This window comes from Phocoena phocoena, chromosome 16 (genome assembly GCF_963924675.1).
Source record: "Phocoena phocoena chromosome 16, mPhoPho1.1, whole genome shotgun sequence".
Lineage (NCBI taxonomy): Eukaryota > Metazoa > Chordata > Mammalia > Artiodactyla > Phocoenidae > Phocoena > Phocoena phocoena.
Window position 1 is genome coordinate 46,652,754 of NC_089234.1, and position 26,261 is coordinate 46,679,014.

A 26,261-nucleotide genomic window follows, 5' to 3' on the forward strand; every position below is an offset into this window, starting at 1 on the left:
GCCCCGAGGAGTCCCAGGGCCGTGCAGAAGCAGGCTCGGGGGCCTCACACCCCACACTGGGCTTTCACAGCCGCATCTTGGCCTTCTTTGCCCATGTGTACAACATGCATGTGAATACATGTCACATGTGAATATATGTGTGTGGTTAAGAAAAGCAAACAATATGGAAGGTCATGAAATATAAAAATAATAGTCTACAAACCACTGCTCCCACTCAGGAAGTATCCACAGTTAATCTCCAGGAGAGTTTTAGCCATATACCAGTCTATATGCTCAAGTAGTTTTTAAACAAATGTTTTTGGTATATGGGATCATCTTATCTGCGCGAGTCTCCTCCCTGCTTCCCTGGCCTGATGGCACGGTGGAGGCGGCCCACATTGCCCTGTGGCCACAACAGCAGGACACCCTCGTACAGATGGATGGGAACTCATGGCAGCCTCCCCCGTGCTGGGCTTTGTCCTCACAAATGATGTTTCTGTGATCATCTTCGGACATAAATCTCTGTGACTTATGAGACTTACATCTCATGATGATTTCATGCCTTGAATCTTTGCGAGTGTAACCATGAGATACATTTCTGGCAATGGTGCTACTAGGGTAAAAACTATGAGAATTTTCAAGTGTGCTACATATTGCCAAACTGTCCTCTTAAGAGGCTGTACCGATTTATGTTTCCACAAATACAATTAAGAAACACAATTCAAACCAAAGAAACACCATTTTTGACCCATGTGGTAGGGGAGAATGTAAAAGTGTAACAGGATGCAGTGCTGGGGAGGGCGTGGGAAGGAACCTTCTCCATGTGAAATGCCCCTTCCGCTCAGCAGGAATTTGTAGGGCCCAGTTCCTCGGCCTCTGAGGTCACTTGGCTCCTTTTCTAGCTGTGTTTTCTTTCCCCCTCTGTCTCCCTGAGACTCCCCTTCTACTCCCCAAACCAGGTTCTTGTTCAGGCTGTTCCACTGAAACAAACCAAGTCCTGCCTCTCTCCAGCCATGCCCTCTGCCTCAGTCCTGCTCAGGAACCCACAGACCCCGCCCCCACATGCATCCCACGGGGACGTTCCACCCACAGGGACTGCACCAGGGTGCTTCAGGCATTCGTGTGGACAAGGCCTGGCTGCCCGGGAGCCCCAGCAGGGGCAGCGACTCTTCATCTTCCCATCACAGCAGTGCTGTCACATCATCTGTTCCGGGCTCCCCACCCTTCCTCATTCGATACTTTCCTTGGTAGACTTCCCATAAACAGAAAGCAACTCCCTGGCTGGGATTCACCTCTTCCCCCCAGTAGAGAAATCATCCTTTTGGGCCATTTTATTCAGGCAGACAGTAACAACAACAAACAGGCAGAAACATGGTCCCATTTATTTCATTAGCTTGCAAAGGCTCAGGTGAAGATTTGGCTTTCCCGCCCTGACTGTGAGCCCGCCACCACCCCAGTTCCAGAAGGCAGACTGCTTTGAACGTTGTGAATGAGGACGGAGCCCAGGCTGGAGACAGCCAAGTGGACCACCTCGGAAAAGAATGTGTTCTGAGCCTTTCTGAGGATGTGGGGCTGAGCTACAAGGATGTGGGGTTGGTATGGCAAAGCCTGCGAAACTTGCTACTTTATTTTAGAAATCTGACAGTGGAAGGGGAATCGGGGAGCAAGATATGCCCGTTAAGAGCCAGGAAACGAGACAGCCTCTGTTTTTCTTTTTCATAAAGAGTTCTAGAATCTTATCCGTGGTCTTTTGTGACACTGCCATCTGGCGGAATGGTGTGAGGAAGATAAAGGCCATTTACCATCCCACTGCTCATTTCATCAGCCATGAGCTCCAAGGAAGATCTATCATTTCATTACCATCAGAAAAAAAACGCCATTACCAGCATCCAGACACCTCACCAAAGGTGAGTTCTCTTTGAAAAAAATTTTTTAAAAAATTCATGTTCATCTGAAGGCAATCACAGAACTCTTGGAATGGTTTATGTGAATTTTGTAAATATCTGGTGATTAAAGTATTTCTTTGAGGGTTGATACACTGCACTATCCATTACAGTGTAAATTTTATATTAAACAAGGTGCCAGAGATGGCTCTTGGCTTTCTAAAGCCCTTCCAAGGTCCAAGGGAGGCAGCATGGGAAAGACCACTGGTTTGGAGTCACCAGAACCTGGGTTCAAATCCTGCCCCCACCACCTGACTGCTCTGAACTACTGTTACCTCATCCTTCAAACATGGCTGACCCAGGAGTGCTGGGGAGCAAGTGTAACCACGGGTCTGGAACAGGCTAGCACAGGTGTGGACACAGGGCTCCCTCAATGGGCACAGTTCTAGTTGACGTTGACGCTATCCTAGAGCAGGGCTGATTTTCTTTTTACTCTGGGAGGAAGAAGAGTATGGTGTAAAAGTGAAGACTTGCTTCTGGTCAAGACCTGCTTTGTTCTGCCAGTACCACTCTGTAAGATCTTAGAATAACTGTGCCACCTGTGAATCAGATCTCCTGCTCTGTCAGCTCAGGGTTTGCCATGGAGTCTATGGGGCAAGAGTCCAGGCCCCTGGGCAACCAGGGATGGTGTGGAGAAGAATGGATGAGTTCAAAGTCACTGAGGACTAGGTAGGTCACTCTGTCTAACCTGAAGGTGGCCTAGCACGGTGGGCCCACAGAGGACATCTTACCAACCTCACTCCCATCCCGAGACAGGTATCTAAACTCCTCTGGATGACTTCCAAAGATGGGGCACTATCTTCAAGCTGAACTTTGTGTGTGGTCAACCGCTAGGCTGGGTTCAAATTCTTCCCTATTTTGAGAGGTGATTTTTATCTGCGCTGCTTCACTTTAAATCACATCTATGTCCTTGAACTCCTAGAAGTGGTCTGAAGCGTGAGTGCTGCCGTCACGTGGCCTTGGGGCGTTTCCTACTCCTACTTCAGTGCCCATGGCTTGCCTCAGCGTCTTGCCTTTGACTCCGCCCCTTTGGTCCAGCTCCACCTGACTGACACCTCCACTCTACGCTGAGCCTGTCTCCCAGAGTGAGCCAGGGCATAGCCCAGGAACTCACATCTTCCCTAGGGAGCCTGGCAGAGAAGCCTACCAGGGGCCTTCAGAGGGTGGGCTAGTCCAGGCCAAAAGGGTCTCTGCCAAGGGACTCATCTGGCTGGAGGCTATACCCTCTCAGCCCAGGAAGGGATGGGAGATCTGCCCATCCTCCTCCTCCTCACCTCTGGAACTAGCGGGCTATGGCTAGTCCTTAGGCACTAAGAGAGTAACCTCGCAGACATCCAGGGAGGGCCCACAGGGAAACTGGGCCTCCTGAACGAAAGTGGACATGTTTAAAAAGCCTGATGCCTCTCTAAATTCTCCTGTGTCTTTTCTATTTGCAAAACAGTTATGAGGCCATGGTGAAATGGGTTAGTGAGTAACCCATGGGTGTCAAGAAAACACAGACCACAAGGAGAAGAAAATTCACTCATCCTGGCAAACTAGAAACGTGTCTACTAATGGTTTGTGCTGTGTCTCAAGACAGGGCAAGTACTGGCCAGCATCTTGCCCTGCCTCTTGCCTGGGTGCGGCTCTGGGGGAGCATGCTGGGGAAGCAGTCTGTGGGGTGGGCAGAGCTGGATTAGAGGGCAGTTACCTGACAAATTGGTAACTTGTGTACATTTGGAGTTAGAAATGAACATGAGCAAAATTACCAGATTATTACTGCACAACCATGCCACAAACCTGATGCTGCCGATGCATGAAAAGTCTGGACGTTTATATAACATAAAAGTTACCTCTAGATGCTGAAACTGAGTGGCTTTAATTTTTATAAGGTTTTACAAATCTGTATTTTAAAATGTATTTATCTAAACAAGTGGGACCTAATCAAACTTACAAGCTTTTGCACAGCAAAGGAAACCATGAACAAAACGAAAAGACAACCTACGGAATGGGAGAAAGTATTTGCAAACGATACAATCAAGGGCTTAATATCCAAAATAAACAAGCAGCTCATACAACTCAACAACAAAAAAACAAACAACCGAATGGAAAAATGGGCAGAAGACCTAAATAGACATTTCTCCAAAAAAGAAATACGGATGGCCAATAGGCACATGAAGAGATGCTCAACATTGCTAATTATTAGAGAAATGCAAATCAAAACTACAGTGAGGACCCACCTCACACCAGTCAGGATGGCCATCATTAAAAGGTCTACAAATAACAAATGCTGGAGAGGGTGTGGAGAAAAGGGAATCCTCTTACACTGTTGATGGGAATGTAAATTGGTCCAGCCACTGTGGAAAATAGTATGGAGGTTCCTCAAAAAACTAAAAACCGAGTTGCCATATGATCCAGCAATCCCACTCCTGGGCATATACCCAAACAAAATCATAATTCCAAAAGATACATGTACCCCTATGCTCACAGCAGCACTATTTACAATAGCCAAGACAGGGAAACAAAATGTCTACTGACAGATGAATGGATTAAGAAGACATAGTATATACATACAATGGAATATTACTCAGCCATCAAAAAGGATGAAACAATGCCATTTGAAGCAACATGGATGGACCTACAGATTATCATACTGAGCGAAGTTAGTCAGAAAGAGAAAGACAAATACCATATGATATCACTTATATGGGGAATCTAAAATATGATCCAAATCAACATATCTACAAAACAGAAACAGATTCACAGATATAGCGAGCAGAGCTGTGGCTGCCAAGGTGGAGGTTGGGTAGGGAAGGGAAGGACTGGGAGTTTGGAGTTAGCAGAGGCAAACTATTATATATAGGATGCATACAGGATGCATAAACAACCAAGTCAGACTGCATAGCACAGGAAACTATGTTCAATAGTCTGTGACAAACCATAATGGAAAAAAATATGAAAAAGAATATATATATGTATAACTGAATCACTTTGCTGTACAGAAGAAATTAACACAACATTGTAAATCAACTATACTTCAATAAAATTTTTAAAACTTAAAAAAATTTTTAAAGGTATTTTTCTTGTGTATTTTCTCCCTTAATGTACTGATTTTATTTTTGCTTATTTGTGTTTTATGACTTTCAGATTATTTATTTTCTAATTTAAATTACGTGCTTTTTGAATATTCTAATTAGAAATGCACTAAGTTGTAGGAGTTCACGTAACTTTTAATTTTCTAGTTATCTTCATTTGCTCATTATGTTAAATCCATTTATTGTCTAAATTAAATGATCTATTTTCTTTCATTTTAGATTAAATAGGATGGTGGTGGTCATGTATTTAAAAAATTTTATAGTTAATTATATTTCTAAGTTAATGATTTATTATATTTTTTAATTTAAACTTTTTCATTTTGCTTTTTTGTACTTGCCAAAACTTTCATTGCTTGGGTTAAGTTTGCATTTCAAAATATTTATTTGCTAATTATTTAATTTATTTTAAAAATTCAACCTGGGTAATACAATTTAGAGTGTTTTTATATTTTTGTTTCTATATATGTATTTTCTAATTGTTCTACAATGTTATTTTATTATTTGCAAAATAATTTTAACATTTATCCTTTTTGCCAAATTTCTCAATTTCTGGGAATTTAATTTAAAGGAAAAGAAACTGAACAAAAAGACTATAAATGCCCAGATATCTTCCTTGCAGCCTTATTCATGATAGTGCCAAATTGGAAACAACAGGAAAAGCAAAGTCCACCAGAATCAGTATTGCACGTTCATTCAAAATGTCGAGTTTAGAAACTACATACTAGCATTGAATGGCATAATATTAATTAAGAAAAAATCATTATTGAATGTCTGATTTTTATGAGCATTACAGTCACTCTAATCATGGGAAAAGGGTGTAAAGAAAACTGCAAGAAATAATTAAATTCAAATAAATAGATAAAAGACAGCCCTCTCAAAAACCAAAGAGCAGAAAGGAATACTGGGGCAAATTACAAGGAAGTCGAATGATATTTCATGGGACTCAATGCTACAGAAGTAAGACATTTGTCCCTTCAAAGAGGCAAACATGGTTCTTTCCCCTCTGTTAGCAACGTCTACTTCTGGAGGTCGCCATGGAAAGCAGCCGTCCTGGTACTGTAATCCCCAGGGCACTGCTTGGGGAAGCCAGGAAGAAGCCCAGTGCAAGCCCCAGGGACCCCAGACCCTGTCCTGCAGACCCTTTCGGCACTGTGTTCTCTCACCTTGCAGGCTGGCGTCAAGATTATGCTAATTAATGCCAGGTCCCAGGTCTCTTGTTGCCTGGTGACTAAGTTTCACAGTTGAGGAGGAAGAACCGCGGAACAGGGTAAGTTTTCCTCTGGTTGCATTTATTTTACTTTAACTCTGCCAAACTACAACCTCCTCAAACTCTTTTTCTCTCCTCTTTTTGAGTAAGCAACTTTGGAAATGCCTGTTCTCCTGGTGTGCTTTATTTACAAACCCCAGACACCAGCTAATTCATTATGTAGGAGAGGAGGAAGCTGGCCCCGAGCCCCAGGCAGGAAGGGCAGCTAGCTGGGGACCCAGCTGGGCGTTCTCCGGCGCCTGGGCCACGGACAAGCTTGGGAGGTTAGTGTGGGAATCTGTGGGGCTTTGGGGTCATGCTTTATGATCTTTCCAAAGTCTCAGTCTCTTTGAACGTTGTTTCCTGCTCCACAAGCAGGTGGAGACTAGTGTTTGAACTGCTTCCTCACCCACCCAGTTATCCCTTTAAGGAAACTGCAGTGCTCGTTCAGTTAGGAGGCTGCAGCCTGTGAAGGCAACCTCAGCAGACCTCACTTGACTTCTGCTGACTGTGCTGGGGTTTGGAGCACAGTCTGTCTTTTGAGAAGTCTGGAGGCAAACCATTTCTACGAGTGATCCTGAACACTGGAACCCACGAACAAATGGCTGAGTCCTAGGCTGGGCTGGGCCTTGTAAGGAGGGATTCTTCATGGAACACACTAGAATCACGCCTCACGTCTCTATTTCCACAACAGGCAAAGGTAGGTGCCCCTACTTTGAGTCTTTGTGACTTTGGACAAGCTACTTGGCCTCTCTGAGCCTCAGGCACCATGTCTGTCCAGTGGGGATGAAAAACAATAAATAGATCAGGCAGGTGTAAGAATTATTCACAGTGTCTTTAAAATGCCTGGCCCAGAGTAGGTGGTCAGTATAATCCATACACGCAGTCTGAAGGCAGGAACCTAATTTGAATGTGTTAAATTGATTTGTAAATGGTCTGGCACATAGCAGGTTCTCAATACATTTACAAACCGTATGGCTGTTATGTGAACCAGGTGCTGACGACCAGCTCTCCTGTGAAGAAATGGGGAGTCAGAAAGGTCAGGAAACGTGTGCTAAGTCATACAGCTAGGGAGGGACACAGCTCTGACTGGTCTTCAAGCTGGGGTGACTCTGGGCGTGAGCCTCAGCCTGGAGGGGGAAGGGAGGAGCTGAGGCTGCCCCTGTCCACTCTTCAGCGGACTCTTTGCCCCTGCCTGAGCCCTACTGTTGTCTAGAGACTGACCTTTAAGGCCTGGTGCTTGGCGGTGCCAGCTTCCTCTTGGGTCTCCCACTGTTGCCCACCGCTCTTCGCTTGGCAACGCTGATGAAAGGCGAGGACTTCATGCTCTTTCCCTCTACCCATCATCTGGGTGGGTCTTCATCAAAGCTAGGTGATATTTCCTGGTCCCTGGTCCTCTTAGAACAGGAGGCGTGCAGCTGAACCACGCCCCTCCAAGGGGGCGTGACGGGCTACCCAGCTGCACCAACCGGCACCCGCTTTCAGCTCATGGCCAGTTGGATTCATTGCCAATTTTCAATTTTCAAGCTCTCTACCTGTCTCACATAATAGAACTCATCTCAACCCCCAGAGCCGGGTGAGATAACACGCGCGTGCCTTCTTTTCAGTGAGGGATGAGCCTTAAGGATGGGGCTTGACCTGGGCTGCTATGAATGTTCCCACAGGATCTAGCTCAGTTTAGGGTAGCGTCTGGAAAACATGATGAGTCAGGAGCTTCCTTGTCGGCCCATAGAGCCAAAGTTTGACGTTGTCAAGTCAAACTTTCATGGATAAGCCAAGTGGCAATGAAGCCCACAGACAAGGGCTGGCTGTGCTTGACTAGCATGTGACTTTGGCAAGGGATGTGCTCTGGGGCTCGGTGCGTTACCTGTTAAGTGGGCTGGATGAATTAAATGAGATAACGCACGCAACGTATTGTACCTTCCATAAAGTCCTCTGTTTTCATCTTCGACCCTCTCCTTGCTGTCCCTGCTCCAGCCACCCCCGCATCTCTTTTTTCTCCCCACTGTTAGGACTTTGCACTTGGTATGCCCCTTTCTAGGGGTGTTCTTCCCCAAATCCTCCCACATGGCCTCTTAGTGTTCAAGTCTCAGCACCAACGTCACCTGGGGGAGGACTTCCCCATCTATCTCAGTCTAAATTAGTCCCCCCCGCCCCCATCAACATTCTCTCCTGACCCTGGGTGTTCCCTTTCACATGATCAGGTTTTATTCTTTGCAGAGCATTTAAACCACCTGACATAATCTTGGCTCTTTTTGTTTTGTTTTTCTTGCTTGATTTGCTTCCTCCTAAAATAGGAGTTTCACGAGAAACATGTCTGTCATGCTCACTGCATATCTTCTCATCTGACCTGACCTGTAGAATGACTCGAGTACAAATTGTTGAACAAATGAATGAATGAATGAGCAAGTGGGTTGCCTGGGCTCTAGCAAGCTCTAGAGGTTAAAAGTGGACAAAGGTATTATCATATCTACAAGTTGCTGTTACATTTCTTTTCTTTTGTTATTATCACTATTATTACTAATAATTTGTGTTTAAAAGGCTGCAAAGACTTTTGTGCTTGGGAATCAGCAAAGATTGTTCCATAAATCCTACATCTGGGATTAATGATCAGTGGGGAGTGCCTTGGGGCTACTAATTTGAGGGAGGCAATCAATATGGTGCTGTTTGGTGACTCTATCAGCATTATTTACCATCATAAAGGTGCCAGGAACCAGATTACCATTCACTGAGTACCCAGTGCACACTAGTCACTTAACATACAGTCATCACTTCATCTACTCTTCACAACAACTTGCAATTTTCTAACCCATTTTGCAGATCAGTAAACTGAGCTCATGATTAAAACCAGGTTGGCAGTGAAGGTGGGGATGGAGCCCAGTTCTATTGGCCTCAAAGCCTCCACATTCCCTGCTGTCCGAGTGCCTGTCTTCTATTGAGTTACTTTACACATAACAGGAAGGGAACAGACAGAGTGGCTAATACATGGGTAATATCCCTATTTGTAAAATGCTGAAGAGCTTCCCTGTCCTAAACAAAGTGTGGGCCGCTATGTTGCCTTTGTTCACATCATTCCTAGCAAGTTGTACCTATCTGTCCAAAGTCGCCCGAAAAGGGTTCTCTCTTCTTAATGATAGTCCTGAATGTTTTAGTAATAACTTCAAATAAGCCTGATAAAGACTCTAGGAGGAAAGGGAAACGTGAATTCAGAAAATATTTCTACAGAAAAAGGATTAGAAATCACAGCATTTTTGAAAGACAGGTGCCTTACATACAAAGAACCCCAAACCATCCTTTTGCACCCTTTTTCTTTAACCTAAAGTATCCCTTTGAAAATGAGACCATGGTCATTCCAATGCCCTTCACCTCTGGATGGGGGGAAAGTTTAGCTGAGGTTTAAATAAACAAACACACATTGCACCATACTGCTGTCACCCATATGTAAGAGGCTATGTGGTTTTTATATCACAGTCATCTGTGCTTGACCGAGAGGTTTCAGTGCAGTGGTGGGCTTGCTGGTTCTGAGAGAACATCTCTAGAGGGAAACAAGAGTGGCTGCGTACCACGCCCCCCTCCCCTGACTCTCTAGCATGGCCAAGCTTGTCGGAGACTCAGGAGAGTATGGGGCTGTCCCGGGGCCGGGTTTCCTCCTGGCTCAGGTAGAAATTAGAGAGGAGAGGGCACGGCCCTGTCTGTGGTCACTCTGGGGGAAGTGTAGGGACTGGCCTTCTCTCCTTGGTTTGACACGCCCTGGAGATTCTTCTCACAACAGCTGAAGTATCATTTGAAAAATATGCCAGATCATGTCTGCCCTGGGTTTTGTTTTTTTAAAATCATGTCTTTGGCCTCCCTTCCTTCCTTCTCTCCCTCCCTCCTTCCTTCTCCCACCCTCATGCTGTCCCTCCCCATCCCTCTGTCACAGAGCCTTTCCATCTGGAGCATCCTCTATCTGAAATCCCCTCCCTGCCTCCCTGCATCCTCACTTCCTTCCATCTCTGCTCAGATGTCTTCTGTTCAAGGATGCCCTTCCTGGTCACCTCTTCAAAAGACCACATCTCCCAACACCTCTCTCTTATTTCTTTTGCCCCTGCTCTTTCTGTTCTTGGTGCTCTTTGCCACCTGGTGTTGTTTGTCTGCTTTGGTTCATCTCCCTTTTAGGATGTGAGCAGAGCCTTCATTTAGTTTGCTGCATAAATCAGCGCCTCGTTGATAGTAGTTATCCAATGTGAACTACTGATGAAGAAATGAATTCCAAAGGGCCAGGGAAGGTTTGGCTGTTCCCTTACAGTTGATCCTCAGGGCTCCCCTTCAAGGTATCTCACAACTTCACTGGTAGGCGGGTTTACAGCAAAGCTTTCCTCAGAGCTAGGGACTGTTGTACAGCAAATGCGGGTACCGCACCACGGGGCTGGCCAGTGCACACAGCTGGGGACACCTGTGTCTGCACCATGTCCACCCCTCAGCAAGTTCTCACAGGGGCCAGATGGGGTCGTGGTGCAGAAAGAATGCACATATCACTGGGCACTTGAGAAATGCCCCCCACTCTGCGATCCTGGGTGCGTGGGTGGCTCTGTGCCTCCAAGGAGCTATATCTCTTTGTCCTCCAAATAAGGTAATTTGACGTCTGCACCTGGGAGGTGGGAATGCCCCAGCAAGTAAGTACGCTGGGCTGTGGTGTCTGAATCAGGGTTCTACCCAGTTGGAATCCTGGAGTGCTGGCTCCACTGTCACCAGTTGTGCTGTCCTGTCCAGCTGTGGCTCCTCCCTGCACTCCATCCCCCACCGTCACAGCAAAGTCCTCCGAGGCCCTCACTCACCCACATGCCACCCTTCAGAAGCAGCCACTTTTGTTATTCCATTTACGGAAGTCGGGGCTGAAGCTCAGCGAGGCTCCACAGACTGTTCAGGGTCACCCGACAGTAAATGGGGAGCTGGGTGGCGACCCACGTGGGTCTAAAGCCGCTGCGCTTTTTGCCCTGCCAAGCCACTTCTCTGAGCCCAGCTTCCTTATCTGCAATGGAAGCCACGGCTGTGAGGAGAGAATGCAATCGGGTCCGTCTGGCAATAGCAGTGCTTAAACCACAGTGACTGAAATTGAATTAATGCTCACCTCTTGGGGTTTAAAGGTGCCAGCACTGACTCTGGTGCTTTGTTTTCCGGGTGTCAAGGTTGCCTTGTGTGCTTTGAATGTGTTGGTTGATGAACAAGGCGTTTCTAGTCTGTTAAACTAATAATCTTAACATTTTATTTTAATTGTAAGGCACCTATTCCCTTCTGTTCCTTTAACAAATCCAATTTAAACAGAGTACCTTCAGAATTACAAAACAGATGCTATTAAACCAATAAGAAACCATCATCTTTTGTTATTGGGCCATGTGACCCCCTGGGAACTTTTGCTCCAAATAAAAGTTGAATTCTTATTACCGGCCAGGGGGAAGAGGGCAGTTTGACAGATAACGGCTTCCCAGGCAGCACATGTGCAGACCCACACTGGTGCTGAGGATGCAGAAGTACACAATATTAGGGGTAGAGGAAGGTACACACGCATAACATAAGATCCTGAGCACTGCGTTGATCCAATTAACCAGATAATTGCCAAATGAAGTGAACCTGATAATTTCCACACAGACACTCTGTGTGCTGTAGCTCTGATGTCATGGAAAGAACATCCTACCCAGAAGCCCTGGAGTAAGGCGAGCGGTGTGAGCTTGGATAAATCACTTTACACCCACGCCACCCCCAGGTCCTTATCTTTGGGTGGGAGGAATATTCCTACCCCAGAGGAGAGCTGTGAGGACGGAATGAAATGGTGAACTGGAGGGCGCCTGCTGTGTGAAGGAGGCATGAAGGGCCTCTAAGGGCTGGCGGAGAGAATGTGTGTGCTGGGGGCTGTAGGGGGTGGAGCGCATCGTAGGACCCACACTCGGAGAAGGCCTGCTGTTTGGGAACCGCGGAAGTGCATCTTACAAGTGTTAGGTGTCCAAGGGAGCCCACGCTGTGAAAATCACACTTCTGGTGGCTGCACACAGCCTCTCAGGGCCCTGCACAGCCGGCAGCCCTCCCCCCCGCCTCCCCACACCGGCCCAGGGCAGCAGAGGGCCGGCTTCTCTGGTGGGCACGTGGGAATGCTGTGGGCCAGGGTTCTGGGGCCATGCTGGGCGAAAACCTGCATCTTTACAGGAAGCTCACACCATGGGGGCTCGTGGGGACTGGAGGGGCCGAGGAACAACAGATTCCTGTCTCTATCACCGCCCACTTGGGGCACAGGCCCATTAAATGAACTGGCTGGTGGCATTACATGTACCCTTTAAACTGTTCCTCTCTCTCTACCTCCTTCTCTCCTTGTCAATCTCCACGCTCTTACACTTAAATGACTCCACTAATGCTAGTAAAATACGTTTAAAATCCGTATTATTCAGCTACATTCAGATATACACACATATATATATCTATGAAAACAAGCACCCCACACGTTGGTCCCTGGACAGTGGGATAACAGGCAACAAGCCTAAAGAAAAGGCAACAGAAGGAAAAGAGAGGCAGGATGGTGTAATGGGATGATCACAAACTTTGGTATTACACACCTAGGCTTGTAGGTGTGTAACAGCTAGGTAGCCTAGGTTTGGCTGAGCTGTGTTGTCTTGTGAACTTGGGGAAGGCACTTGACTTCTTTGAGCCCCAATTCTCCTATATTAAAAATAGGACTGACACTTTGCATAATTACTATGGAGATTAGAGATACAGAAATGGTCCAGCAGCATGCTTGCAATAGTTACTTTGGTACATATCACCTGAATGAAGAGTAGTAAGTGGCTCTTGACATTGTGAAGCATTTCCAAAATTGATGTCGGAAAACCCCCATAACTGTGGGGTCCCTGTAAGACTCCACCCCCACTGTCCACATCTCTCTCCTGCTGTCATTCTCTCCATCATCTCTGCCAGGTGTCTGGTGGCAGTATTGCTGTTAGCTACACAGAAATCTTTCTGCCTCTAGTCTGTCCCCTTCCTAGCAATCTGTCCTTCTGCTCACAGGAAAGCAGGGCTTGATATAATGTAGCTGGGGGCAGAGGTGGAAAAAATAAAACCACTTAATGGTTATACCTCCAGTGAGTCTATACTCCAAAAAGCACACAAAATTGTAAAGCAAGTAGTAGAGCACACAGTTCCTGGCCCAGAGTGGGTGCTGGACAAACAGTAATTCTTTCCTCCAGTTCAGACGATGCCTGAGTTGAACATTCGTGCCTGTTTTTAGAGGTCTGGCAGAGCTTCTAGACACAACCACTCAACAGAGAGCCCCGCAGTGACCACTCACGTCTCCACCTGCCACAGGGCTTTTCACATGAACGAACAGCTCATTCTGGGAAGGGGTGGAGGGCACAGGGAGTGATCTGAAGGCTCATGGGAAGTCACAGCAGAGGCGAGGCTCTCCCCTTACATATCTAGTGAATGGGTCTTATGAGAGTTGGGAGAAAGAATAATGACGTTTGAATGAGCGACTTCACTGAGGGAAGTTTGCATTACTTCCCCTTAAGAGATGTCCCACAAGCAAAAGACATTTCTCATCCACATGGCAGAAAGCTTGTTATTAAGTTAGTCCCAAATATTGACGGTGACTTTGGGGGTTTCAGTTGTACAATATGTCTATCCTGGTCTCAATGCATCGGTGAAAAGGGTGAAGTAATTATTGTGAGATTGTGTTAGCAAGATGTTTAAAGATATCAGATATATATAAACAAAGTCAGTCTTAAAAATATACATGAGGGCTTCCCTGGTGGCACAGTGGTTGAGAGTCCGCCTGACGATGCAGGGGATGCGGGTTCGTGGCCCAGTCCGGGAAGATCCCACATGCCGCGGAGCGGCTGGGCCTGTGAGCCATGGCCGCTTAGCCTGCACGTCCGAAGCCTGTGCTCCGCAACGGGAGAGGCCACAACAGTGAGAGGCCACAACAGTGAGAGGCCTGCGTACCACACACACACACACACACACACACACACACAAATATATATATATATATACATGAGTGTGAAGCATCAGATAAATTCTAGTATCATAGTGCAGATAATGATCTTACAGCTGAAAATGCTTGCAAATATTCTGAAGGCATTAAAATATAAGTTGCCATTACATTTTTAATTTAGATATCCATGGGGTGTCCCACCATGCTGTTTGATTCACAATGACTAGACAGAAAAAGTAATTAGAAATTAAAGTCAAACCAACTGGTCCAGTTTTCCTAAAGTATAAAAACCAATTGTACAAGACAAAAAGTACATTTAGAAACTTCTCATATTTGGGTTTCCAAGCTGTTCATGTGAAATGAAATCTATTATTTGACTACCCATCTATCTGTCTGTTCATTTATCTACCTATCCATCTATCTGATTATCTATTGACATTTCTTTCTCTCTATAGTTGCCAGCTTCCCTGGTGTGGACTGATCCCACGCTGATATTTGAGGATGCTATGAATTGATAATAACAGTTCATCTAATCAGATTTAGTTGTATTGAAAGATCATCAGTTTCACACTTCTTTTGCCAATACTTACTCTCCTACCCAACGGGCAGACCTGGGCAGGATGCCGACCGTTCAGAGCTGTATAAGAAAAGGGGTGTCCCTGGGCTTTGGGGGCTCCCGGCACTGGTCTGCTTCTAGTGGTTCTCACAGCTTAGAGGGGTCAGAATGGACCCTGAGCAACACACCCTGCCCTCCACAACCAAAAGCAAGGGTCCCAGCCAGGTAAAGCGGCCCTGAGGAGAAGCATGAAGAGGGTGGGATGCTTCATCTGGCCCGGGGCTGTCTGGGGGCCCAGATGCACTGAGGAGGAGGGGAGCTGCTTATCCCGGCCAGCCCCTACTTTGCCTGCAGGTGATGAATGAATGAGCAGGCTGAGCCAGAGGACCTGGTGGGGAGAAGCTCCTTAATGGAGCAGTCCCTGTGGACAGCCCCATGCTGCTTCCTCCCCATCAGTCATCAGAGAAGGGAGGGCTTCTTACCATGGGAGGGCTGTGGGGGACCAGGCACAGCTGGGCTCACCTGGCTGGATCTCCAGTCTACTGGAAGCATCCTTCCCATCTAGGCCCTTCTGCCCATACTTGATGTGTCTGTCCTCCCTCAGCTGAACTTTATCTTAAATACAAGAAATACAAAAGACAGCCTAGGTTTTTTGGGACTCGGAATTTGGCCGCCAGAATCAGTAACAACCTAGATTTTAGCTCTCTGAGCTTAGAGACTGGCCCCATTTACTGTTCACCTGTATAAATAACACACAGGCTTGGTACCTAGTAGGCTCTCGATATACTTACTGAATTGAGTGTACAAATGAATGAATGAATGCAGGAATAAGCACATGGAGTTGGCTTAAATTAGTCCCAAAGAACTAACAAGGATCATGGACAAAGGAAACTTTACTACTTTTTCAGATCCATGGGATAGAGCTGTCAAATAAAATACAGAACTATGCAATATTTGGGATATACGTATACTCAAAACTACCCACTGTTTATCTGAAGCTCAAATTTAACTGGGCATCTTGCAATTTTATTTGCTAAGTCTGGCAACCTTACCATGAGAAATCATTGATAAACACGATCAGAACTCAGGCTCCCCTGATCTCAGTCCATATTTTTTTAAATTAAGATTCTAACTCAAGTGCAGTAGGACAGTTTTTCTGATATGTCACCTTGTGCATAGCTGTACCCCGCAGTGTGCGTGTACATACACATGGTAGACACGTATACATACCCAGCAGTGCCCACATGATACACGTGTGGATGCCCTTCACAGGGCAAAACAAGCCTGAGTCGGGGCATGAAAAAGTCACAGACTTCCAAGCCAGGCTGAGAACGACAGAAATAGACTATGGAGTCCCAAATATTTTTAAGTTTTTTAAAAAATTTAAATTTACCTACAGCAAAGTTGCTTCTTTTGTATACAGTTCTCTGAGCTCTAACATGTACAGCTTCACGTAACCACCACCACAGTCAAGGTACAGGCAGTTCCAACACCCCAGAAAAGTCACTTGTGCTGCTCTGTTGTTGTCAAACCTTCCCCATCCCTATTCCCTGGCAACCACTGATCTAGTTTCTGTACCTATGGTTGTGACTTTTCCAGAATGTTGTATAAACGGAATCATTCATGATGCAGACTTCTAAGACTGTCTTCTTTTACTCAGCAAGATGCTTTTGAGAGTCATCCAAGTTGTTGCATGTATCAATAGATTTGTTCTCTTTATGTTTAATAGTATCCATTATAAGGATAAACCACAATTTCTTATCCATCCGCTGAAAGACCTTCAGGTTTTTTATTTCTGTTTTTGGCAATTATGAAGAGAGCAGCTATAAACACAAGTTTTTGTGTGAACATGAGGTTTTAGTTTTTTTGGAGGGTAAATACCTAGCTGGGGGAATGCTGGATCATATGATAAGTATACAGTTAATTTTATCAGAAATTGCCAAACTTTTTCACAGTGATTGTACCATTCTGAACCCCCAGTAACAATATATGAGCATTCTAGTTGCTCCACACCCTTGCCAAATCTTTGTATTATTGGTTTTTATGTTTTGTTTTGTTTTAGGCATTTTAGTAACTGTGCAGTGGTATCTGTGATTTTCATTTGCATTTCCCTAGTGACTAATGATAACTGAGCAATGCTTTGTGGTTTTGTGGGCTTACTGGCCACTCATATAACTTCTATGGTGAAATGTCTCATTAAATCCCTTGGGCATTTTTTTTTTTATTGTATTGTCTTCTTTCTTACTATTGACCTTGAGTTCTTTATAGATTCTGAATACTAGTCCTTTGTTGGATATGAATTTTTGTTTGTTTTACAGAGCAAAAATTTCAAATTTTGTTGAAGTTCAATTTGTCAATATTTTCTCTTACGGGTTGTACTTTTGCCAAATTCAAGGTCATGAAAACCTTCTCCTTCGTTTTCTTTCAAAAGTTTTATGGTTTTACATTTTACATACCTATGATCCATTTTGAGTTAGACTTAATTTCATCAGTTCGAGATTCAATTTTTTTGCATATTGGATAATCAATTGTTTCAACACAATTTGTTGAAAAGTCTGTTGTTTCTCCATTGAATTTCTCTTGAACTTTTGTCAAAAAACAATTGACCATTTTGAACATATTTATATGGATCTAGTTCTGGACTCTGTTTTCTATTCCACTGATCAATATACTATCCCTTCATCCATACCACATTTTGTAATTACATGATAAGTTTTAAAATCAGGAAGCATGAATCCTCCAACTTTGTTTCTTTTTCAAAATTGTTCTGAATTTCTAGCTCCTTTTCCTTTCAATATAAATTTTAGAATCTGTTTATTCATACATACAAATAATCCTGCTGGAATCTTTATTGGAATCACATTGATCTTTAGACCAATCTGGGATGAGTTTACAACTTAACTACATTAAGTTTTTCAGCTCATGAATGGTATGTTTCTCCATTTGTTTAGATCTTCTTTGCTTTGTTTCATCAGTGTTTTGCAATTTTCATCACAGAAATCCTGCACTTTTTTTTTTTACTTACGTGAAATATACAAGTGTTTAAATTTCTTTGGAGCATTATTATTTCTCAAATTTCAGTTTCCAATAGCTCATTGCTAGTATACAGAAATTCAGTGGAGTTTTTTGTGTGTAAACGTGTATCCTACAACCTTGCTAAACTCACTAGTTAGTTCCAAGAATGTCTTTTAAACTCTGTAGGATTCTCTACCTGGACAAGCAGCTCATCTGTGAGAAGGACAGTTTTATTTCATTCTTTCCTATCTCTATGCCTTTTTTATTAAATAAAAGCATTATTACACTGGCTAGAATTTCCAATATAGTGTTAATAGGAATAGTGAGAGTTTACCTTCTTGCCTTGTTCTCAAACTTAGCGGAGAAAGCATTCAGTCTGTCACCGATTATATTAACTATAGGGTTTTTCTTTTTTTGTGGGGGTCCTCTATCAGGTTAAGGAAGATAAACTGGATTACTTGTTTGCTGAGAGTTTTTTCATGAATAAATGTTAAGTTTTGTTACGTTTTTTCAGCATAGATATGATCATGTATGTTTTTCTTTTTAGTCTGTTAATGTGCTATATTACTTTGCTTTCTGAATATTGAATCAACCTTGCATTTCTACTTGGATGTCATGTATTATTCTTTTTATATACTGGTGGATTCAATTTGCTAATTTTTTTTTTTTTTTTTGCGGTACGCGGGCCTCTCACTGTTGTGGCCTCTCCTGGTGCAGAGCTACAGGCTCCGGACACGCAGGCTCAGCGGCCATGGCTCACGGGCCCAGCCACTCCGCAGCATGTGGGATCTTCCCAGACCGGGGCACGAACCCGTGTCCCCTGCATCAGCAGGCGGACTCTCAACCACTGCGCCACCAGGGAAGCCCAATTTGCTAATATTTTGTTGAGAATTTTTATGTTCATGTTCATGAGGGATATTGGTCTGTCGTTTTCTTTCTTTGTATTGTCTCTGTGTGATTTTAGTATCAGGGTAATGCCGGCCTCAGAAAACAAGTTAGGAATTGCTCCCTCTTCTATTTCTGAAAAAGCTGGTGTAAAATTGGTGTTGTTATCTTTAAATGTTTGGTGGAATTTGCCAATAAAACCATCTGAGCCTGGAGGGTTTTTTGGGAAGCTTTTCAACTGTGAATTCAGCCTCTTTAATAACTATAGGTCTTTAAGGTTGTCTATTTCTTCATGGGTGAGATTTTATAGTTTACAGTCGATTTCATCTAAGTTTTTCTCTAAAGTTGTTTGTACTATTCCTTTATTATCCTTTTAATGTCTATGGGTTTTTAGTCCTATCCTCTCTTTAATTATTGATATTCATAATTTGTGTCTCCTCTTTTTTTTTAAAATCGTACACATAGCAGCACTATTTTAAAAAATTAATTAATTAACTTATTTTTGGTTGCGTTGGGTCTTTGTTGCTGCACGTGGGCTTTCTCTAGTTTCGGCGAGCGGGGGCTACTCTTCGTTGCAGTGCACGGGCTTCTCATTGCGATGGCTTTTCTTGTTGCGGAGCACGGGCTCTAGGTGCATGGGCTTCAGAAGGTGTGGCATGTGGGCTCAGTAGTTGTGGCTCACGGGCTCTAGAGCGCAGGCTCAGTATTTGTGGTGCACAGGCTTAGTTGTTCCGCAGCATGTGGGATCTTCCCGGACCAGGGCTCAAACCCGTGTTCCCTGCATTGGCAAGTGGATTCTTAACCACTGCGCTACCAGGGAAATCCCTCTTTTTTTTTTTATTTCATTGTCAGTCTGGCTAGACATTTATCAATTTTATTAAACCTTTCAGTGAACAAGCTTTTAATATCACTGATTTTCTCTATTGTCTTTATCCTTTTAATTTTATTGATTTCTGCTCATCTTTACTATTTCCTTTTTGTGCATCCTTTAGGTTTATTTTACTCTTCTTTACTACTTTATTTAATGTAAAAGTCTGTTATTGATTTGAGACCTTTCTTATTTTTTTAAATATTCCTAGTATGAATGTTTAACGCTATAAATTTTCCTCTAATCACTGCTTTAGTTGCATACTGTAAGTTTTAATATGTCCTATTTTTATATTCAGTTCAAAATATTTTCTAATTTCCCTTGAGATTTCTTTGACTCATGGAGTATTTATGAATATGCTGTTTAATTGTTAACTATTTGGAGATTTTCTAGTTATTCTGATATTGACTTCTAACTTAATTCCATTATTTTTAGAGAACATTCTTTATATGATTTCAATTCATTTATATTTGTTAAGATTTGTTTCATGACCACGAATGTAGTCTATATTTGTGAATGTTCCATGTGTACTTGAAAAGAATGTGTATTCTGTTGCTGGGTAGAGTGTTTTATAAATGTCAATTAGATCCCACTGGTTGGTGGTAACGTCCAGTTCTTTATCAATGGTTCTCATCTGGCAATTTTGCCCCTCAGTGGACAGTTGGCAATGTTTAGAAACATTACTGGTTGTTCAACTAGTGGAGAGCTACTGGCATTTAGTGGGTAGAATATTCTTACTTTCCGCTGTTAAACATCCTGCAATGCACAGGACAGGCCTTTCCCCCATCACCACCCCATCCCTGCCAACAGCAAAGAATTATCTAGCCCAAAATATCAACAGAGCCAAGGTTGAGAAACCCCATTCCTTGCTGATTTTCTCTCTAGTCCTATTGATTACTGAGAGAGAAGTATTGATAGCTCCAACTCTAATTGTATATTTGCCCATTTTTTCTTTCAATGTTATCATTTTTTGCTTCATCTATATTAAAGCTCTCCTGTTAAGTACATCTTTTTCCATTCTTTTAGTTTAACTTACTTTTGTTTATTTAAAGTGTTTGTCTTATAGAGGGCATATAATTGGTTTTCTTTTATAATCCATTCTGAAAACTATCCATTCCGATTGCTCTGGAGACTAAAATATACATACTTATCTTTCTACAGCCTACTTAGAATTAACATTTTACCACTTCCAAAGCAATGTAAAAATCTTACCTACCTTATAGGTGTCATTAACTTCCCCCATTATGTTGTAGTTGTCATATGTATTCCATCTACATACATTGACAGGTATAATTTTTGCTTTCAACCATCATTCGTATTTTAAAGATTTTAAGAGGAGAAAAACAGCCTATTATATCTACCACATATTTACATTTCCATTGCTCTTCCCTTATTCTCAAGGTCCAAGCTTCCCTCTAGTATTGTTTCCCTTTCATCTAAAGACTTCTTTTATCATTTCTTCGATAGCAGCTCAACTAGTGGCAAATCTTTTTATTTTTCATTTATCTAAGAATGTCTATTTTGCCTTCATTCATAAAGGATGTTTTTATTTACTGTCTGGCTGACAGTTCTTTTTTTTCAGCATTATTTTAAAAATATTTTTCCAGTACCTCTGGCCTTCACAGTTTCTAGTGAGAAACCTGTAATAATTTGTATGCTGTTCCCCTGTAGGCAACGTGTTGTTTTTTTCTTTAATTTTTGCTTTTATTCTGAGCAGTTTGATAACATCTGAATGTGGATTTCTTTGAGTTTATTTAATCTGTTTGCAGTTCACTGAGCTTCTTGAATCTGTAGTTTTTATGTCTCTCACCAACTTTTGGAAGTTTTTACCCATTTTTCCTTCAAATATTTTTCTGCACTGTGGGGCCTTTAGGGACTTTCCACCCCCTCACTTGTTCCCGTAAACCAATTCTTCTCCCTATCGTGCGCCACTCCTTCTCCCTATCGAAACCAATTCTTCTCCCTATCGTGCGCCACTCCTTCTCCCTATCGAAACCAATTCTTGGAGTTTTTCAGTTGACGGGGACTTGCCAGACAGCGGGTAATTTTCCAGTTGCCCGTAACAGGTATACGCCCTAACCGCCACAATGAACAGACAACTATAACGGCCAGAAGGTGGGGCAAAAGTTCCTAAGCCAATGAATTCAAAAGTCACCACATTTACCCAATCATTGTGAGAATATACCCGCCCTATGAGTAAATAAACCTATAAAAAGTATGTGATTCCGCTTTTAGGGGTTCCCCATCGGCCTCCTGCGTGAGGTTCAGGGAACCCCGGTGCATCGGCTCCTAATAAACCTCTTGCGTGTTGCAGCGGCTCTCGACTCTTGGCGGTTCTTGGGCGAGTTGGAATCCTTCGTAGACCGTTTGGGTCTAACAGCACCACAAGCCTTTATCCTCTTCTTCTTCTTCTAGGATGTATCTTTATATCTATATTGATATATACATGTATATTTTGAGCAGGTAGTCACAGGCTACAAGTTCTGGCAAACCTTCTGTAGATTCTGTAGACTACGTTTATAATGTCCATTCAGTTTGCAAAGCATTTACAGTACTATTCGAATCAGCCCTTCATGTTGCTATCCAGGCACCAGTCTGAAACCTGCACAGTGCTCAATTCACAAAGCCTTTGGGTTCAGGGTTTGGGAGTAGGTACTCAAGACCCTGTTCAGGGTTTGGTCTATTCGTGGGCAGCTCAGGGTGTATATCCTGGAGTTCATATACAACTTTATTAAACTCTCTCCTCTTTGCAATCTCCCCAACACTTTGTGGTTCCCAGGAGTTGCCCTCCCCTCCTTGGTCTTCTGGCTAGAAATCCAGGGAACTTGTTTTCTAAATCTGTTGTGTACTTCCTGTCACAATTTCTCTCTCCAGGGCCAAGTAGCAGTGGGATAGAGAGAAAAAAAGCAAACTTCCAAACACTTGGAACAACAGTTTGGTCAAAGACAATGGTTCTCCCTGTTTAGAGTTTTAAGTGCCTGCATGTCTGACTCGAGTGATACAGGATTGCCTGGGGCTGAGGCAGAAGAGAATGGAAAAGATGAATAGAAAAAAAGGGATCTCCCTCACCCTGACCCTAAAAGGCCCCGTCTCCCTGTCCTTGGCCAATGAGGGAGGTTTTTGTTGGAAATCTGTCATCACTGGTGCAAAGTTGGTCTTACTTTGAGTTACTTCTCCAATCTGCCTTATACCATTTATCTTCAGAGTCCTTGGGCCTTTTGCCGCATTCAGTGGGTGAGACGGGCAGAGCGCACTTACTCCATCTTAACTGTGACTGGAACCCCAGCTTTCATTTTTAAACAGCTTTGCCCCATCTGGTTCCACACAGCTGTGTAATACAGATATTTCAATACTGGTGAACACAGTACTGTCTTTGGTAACCAGCCAATCATGCCTGAATGTGGTCGGTTCACTGTTTCTAAAGAATAGGTTCAGCTTACGAGGCCCGCTCCAAAGAACATCAATGCGGCTGAGAGCTGAGAATACTCTCATCGGGCTATTGTGGAGGGTTACATCCATCTCAGGAGGCTCTGATCCAGTAGGACTTGCATAGGGTGGAATCCTCAAACCTTCAGCCAGGAGTGGCAAGAGCAGGATTTATAATAAGCATGTGGGAGGCATTTCTACCTACTTGCCTTTGGCACTGAGGATTACTGTACAAGGAAAACATGTGATACTAGGCTCACACAGCCTGACTGCTGGTGCTCCATGTGTTACACAAACATGGTTCCTGATAAAGGGCCTGGATGATGAAGTAGAGAAAGCGCAGAGCACCTCTCCCACCCATCCCTACTGGGAGATGGAGGAAGCAGTGCGAGCATTTATCTCCTGACAGCACGCTTCTGTCCAGAGTGGGAGCTTGGTCCGAAATAGCATATCAGCAAGCAAGAGACACCAAGCTGTAGAAAAGAAAAGAGCCTCTAGAACAGGCAGGCCGCTTGCATCCTCCTCTTGACTGTAGACCTTCCTCACTCCTGAGCCTCGGTCTTCTCTTTATAGTGGAGATAAGCCTGTGGATCTTGCTGGATTGTTGAAGATTAAAATCAATATGTGCAAAGTTCCTGATAGTAATGTTTAATAGTTAACATTATCCAGCATTTACTATGTGCCAGACACTGCTGCAAGCGCTTTATAGTTTAGATAATTTACACTCCCTTAGAGTCCTAAATGGGAGCTGTTTTCACAAATAAGGAAATCGAGGCACTGAAAATTTAAGCAAATTATTTATGGTAGAACTGGACTTCTAAGCAAGCACTGTGAGGCCAGAAACTACCCGCCACTCTGTACGTTCTACTTCTCCGATGGCAGAAATCTGTTATCACACCTATCGGTGCAGAGGTGTCTACAGCTGGATCTCAGTGTGAAGAGTGTGAGGGGAGGAAGACAAGGTGGGTAGGAGGTGAGAGAAGGCAGCATTCTCTTCAATTCTGCCAGGCTCCACCCTGGCCCCCTCTTCCGTGCTCATGGGCATGGTGTAGGCACATTTTCCTACCTGGGGGCTGAGCAAAGACTTCTCTGTGCTGCTTTTATTTGCACTGCAGTTATAGTAGCCAAGGCCTGACTAGTTCCTCTGGGTCCAGAAGGAGAGGAGGGGTGTAATACACAAGTCATTCTTAACTCCCACCTTTATTCCCTTATATCCAGGCTATGTTGCTTCTGAGAACTCAGCAGTCCCACCCTAGGAACTTGTGGGATAACTCTAAGAAAAGACTAGATTTAAGTGAGGGTCTGGGAAATGGCAGATATCCAAGACATTATCCCCCGACCCTCCCCACACACACCCAGGGGGGGGAATATGTGAAAGTCCAGGACAATGGAGAGATTCCTAAGTCGGGGAATGGCACAGCCAGAGGGGAGCTGAGCACCCTTCAGGCCAACCCTGAACCTCCCATTTTACATCTGGGAGCACTGAGGTCTGAAGAGGGCATTCAACTGCTGAAGATCTTCGGCTAGGATATTTCTGCTGATGACCTAATTCCTCTCCACTCCCCTCTTTCTCTCCTTTCAAACCATTAGAAAGTGAAGCATTATGATGTGGGGGGAGTCCAGTACCCTTATGTCATCTCCTAACTGAATATCTTTTCTCTTCTTACCAGAGTCTATCTTCTAGCAGTTTCATGTGACTTTTTTCTCTAACTGATCACCAGTCAATCAGAACAACATACTTCAAACATACCCCCTTACTAAAAGAACATGGCCAAGGGCGGGAAACGCCCCAAGGGTAAAAAGATCACCCTCAGCGTGGCCAAGAATTGTATCAAGATCACATTTGATGGGAAGAAACGCCTTGACTTGAGCAAGATGGGAATTACCACCTTTCCCAAGTGTATTCTGCGACTCAATGATGTAGATGAGCTCAACCTTAGCCGGAATATGATCAGGAAGATTCCTGACTCAATCTCCAAGTTCCAGAACCTGCGGTGGCTGGACTTGCACAGCAACTACATTGACAAGCTCCCTAAGTCCATCGGCCAGATGACCTCTCTGATCTACCTCAATGTCAGCAACAACAGGCTGACCACCGATGGGCTGCCTGTGGAGCTCAATCAGCTCAAGAATATCCGCACTGTGAACTTCGGTCTGAACCACCTGGACCGCGTGCCCACCACGCTAGGCGCTCTGAAGGAGCTCCAGGAGGTGGGGCTCCATGACAACCTGCTGAGCACCATCCCCAACAACATCTCCAAGCTCCCCAAGCTGAAAAAGCTCAACACAGAGCGAAACCCCTTTCCCAAAGCAGAGGAGTCAGATACGTTCATAGATTCCATCAAGAGGTCGGACAACCTATATCTGGTGGAGGAGAAGGATCTATGTGGGCCTTGCCTGAGAAAATGCGAACAGGCCCAGGACAAGCTGAACAAAATCAAAAGCATGGCCACGGTGGAACCGAGAAGGGCCATCTTTTCCAGTTTGGTCTCACACAACTCCATGGCCAATGAATCCCAGGAAGACTGGAGGTGACCTGGGACCCTGACCCTAAGGCAGGAAGGGAAAAGGGAGGGAGGCAAGATGACAATGGGCTACATCCTCACAAAACTGAGGGATTCTTCCGTTACTGCGATTAGCTCCTCCAGCCAAGCCCATAAAATACCTTTCCCTACGTCCTTGGCTTGTGATTTTGTTGACTGAAGGGCTTTTAGTTCTTTGCCACTCCGTACACTTCTGTCTTCTCTGCATGCACACACCCGCACATACAAGCACAATGAGTCAGGAAAGGGACATCTGTCTTACTTCTGCCCCAGAACTCTCCTGCCTACAGCCCGTGGCCTGGGCAGCTGATACAGCCAGCACACTCTTAGTCTCATTATCACACATTTCTGGACCAACTACCAGCTCCCCAGTGTGGAGCCTGTTCTACTGGAATGCTTTGGGCCAGGCTTCAAAAGTCAGGCATCTCTAAGCATGGGCTGGTAGGCGGGCAGATGGACATATAGTCTTGGGAAGGGGACAAAACTGGACCACAGAGATGGGCAGATATTATCATTAAGTATTGGCATTAACATCTTGGGCTCTAAGCAGTCCTATCCCTTTCTCTTTTCTGCACTTGCGTAGTTTGCTCTAGGAGCTTTCTAGACTAAACCTGCAAGCCCTTGACTGGCTGTGAATGAATGAGGTTCACTCCCATCTTATTATGTCTGATGTTTTTCCAGACCTTTGTGGAATAAGGAAAGAATGGGTGCAGATAGGGGTTGGTGTAGTCAATAGATAAACACCTTACTAGGCACTGTGCTAGGTGCA

General features: G+C 44.2%; 2 protein-coding genes across 2 annotated transcripts in view; one reads left to right on the forward strand and one right to left on the reverse strand.

Annotated features, from left to right (window-relative positions):
- The window catches only part of WDFY4 (WDFY family member 4), a 262,852-nt gene that overhangs the window by 37,514 nt on the left and 199,077 nt on the right, over window positions 1–26,261 (reverse strand).
- On the forward strand, window positions 1,795–25,623 carry LRRC18 (leucine rich repeat containing 18). The gene is made up of 3 exons (XM_065894696.1): window positions 1,795–1,886; window positions 6,167–6,263; window positions 24,620–25,623. Exon 3 carries the CDS (start codon window positions 24,717–24,719, stop codon window positions 25,482–25,484), a length of 768 nt encoding a protein of 255 aa, XP_065750768.1. The 5' UTR covers window positions 1,795–1,886; window positions 6,167–6,263; window positions 24,620–24,716; the 3' UTR covers window positions 25,485–25,623.